General features: G+C 29.1%; 1 protein-coding gene across 1 annotated transcript; it reads right to left on the bottom strand.

The window, feature by feature from the left end:
* Positions 1-290: 290 nt before the first annotated feature.
* On the bottom strand, positions 291-800 carry LOC125842967 (agamous-like MADS-box protein AGL29). Its single transcript, XM_049522233.1, has one exon. The coding sequence runs from the start codon at positions 798-800 to the stop codon at positions 291-293; it is 510 nt and encodes a 169-aa protein (XP_049378190.1).
* Between the last annotated feature and the right edge of the window lie 412 nt (positions 801-1,212).

Here is a 1,212-nt window from a genome sequence, read left to right as displayed (position 1 = left end):
TTTTCTTCATTTGATCATACATTGTTCATTTAATAAAATGTTTGAATAAGTGTAGAACATCACAGAATATCATTTATCACACTAAAGTTTTACTTTATTGAATCTTCCATGAAGGATACAAAACACAAGAACTTCATAAACTTCTTTTCTGAAAATTAAAGACTTACGACAAAAGACTCAATAACAAAGACAATAACATAATTGACTAAATTAAAAGACTCGATAATTGCACTAGTAAATATAATTGCTCCTTCGAAACACTAGTTCCAAAATTAAGAACTCCAATAGCATTAGTGAGTTCCAGAACTTTCCCCCTCATCTTGACTAGGGACAACATTCAAATCAAATTCGAATTTCTCAGTCAAATTATAATTGTTTGCCTCTTCTTTTATTTTTTCCAACCTCAGCTTATGTGCTACCAATTGCTCTAATCTCTGCTTATCAGGTGGTACTTGTGAACCAGGGTATAAGATCTTATACCTCCATTTTCGATTTTTTTCTTTCTCGTTCATTATTTGTACTTCTTCATAGAGATCATCAAATGTCTTAAAGACATTTGATTTTCCCTCATCAGCTTGATCTACAACATTGGGATTTTCAAGTTTCCGTTCAAGAAACTTATGAGTTATATTTTCAATACTAGTGGATGCATACGAATATGGCCTACCACTAGGTGAAATGAGGAAAATGCCAACATCAGCTCCTGTTAAAGATGAAAATTCAGTAGCTTTATTGAACAAGCTTAGTTTTCTTTTTGAAAAGGTAACATAACGTGCATCTTTAGATTCAACTAACTTCATTTCAATTTTTTGCCTACCCTTACTCGTCTTCCTTTCCATTGAAAAAACTTAAAACTAAATAAATGTTTTGAGTGAATAAGCTTGATCATTTTTTAGAGGAACATCCATGTGATTTATAGTTGGTGCACAACTTTATTTGTAACGTACAATTAATGTATTTATATGTGAATTTATTATGAGATAATGATAAATTCCAATAAAATTGTAATGATTATTTACTTCACAACAATTGAGTTTAATGGAATTAAAACATAAAAGGAAAAATAACATAAGACGCTTAGTAGTTTATTTTTTAAAAATAAAAATAAAATTCTAACTCATAAAACCTTAAGAAGGTGATTTTACACCTTTAGTTAATTGCATTTAATGTTACATTTTAAACTTGACTTTCATTATGAAAGTTGTTGGACTA

Source organism: Solanum stenotomum, chromosome 10, assembly GCF_019186545.1.
Source record: "Solanum stenotomum isolate F172 chromosome 10, ASM1918654v1, whole genome shotgun sequence".
Taxonomy (NCBI): Eukaryota; Viridiplantae; Streptophyta; class Magnoliopsida; order Solanales; family Solanaceae; genus Solanum; species Solanum stenotomum.
Note: the sequence above shows the minus strand (reverse complement) of the source record. Positions and strands in the feature narration are given on the sequence as shown.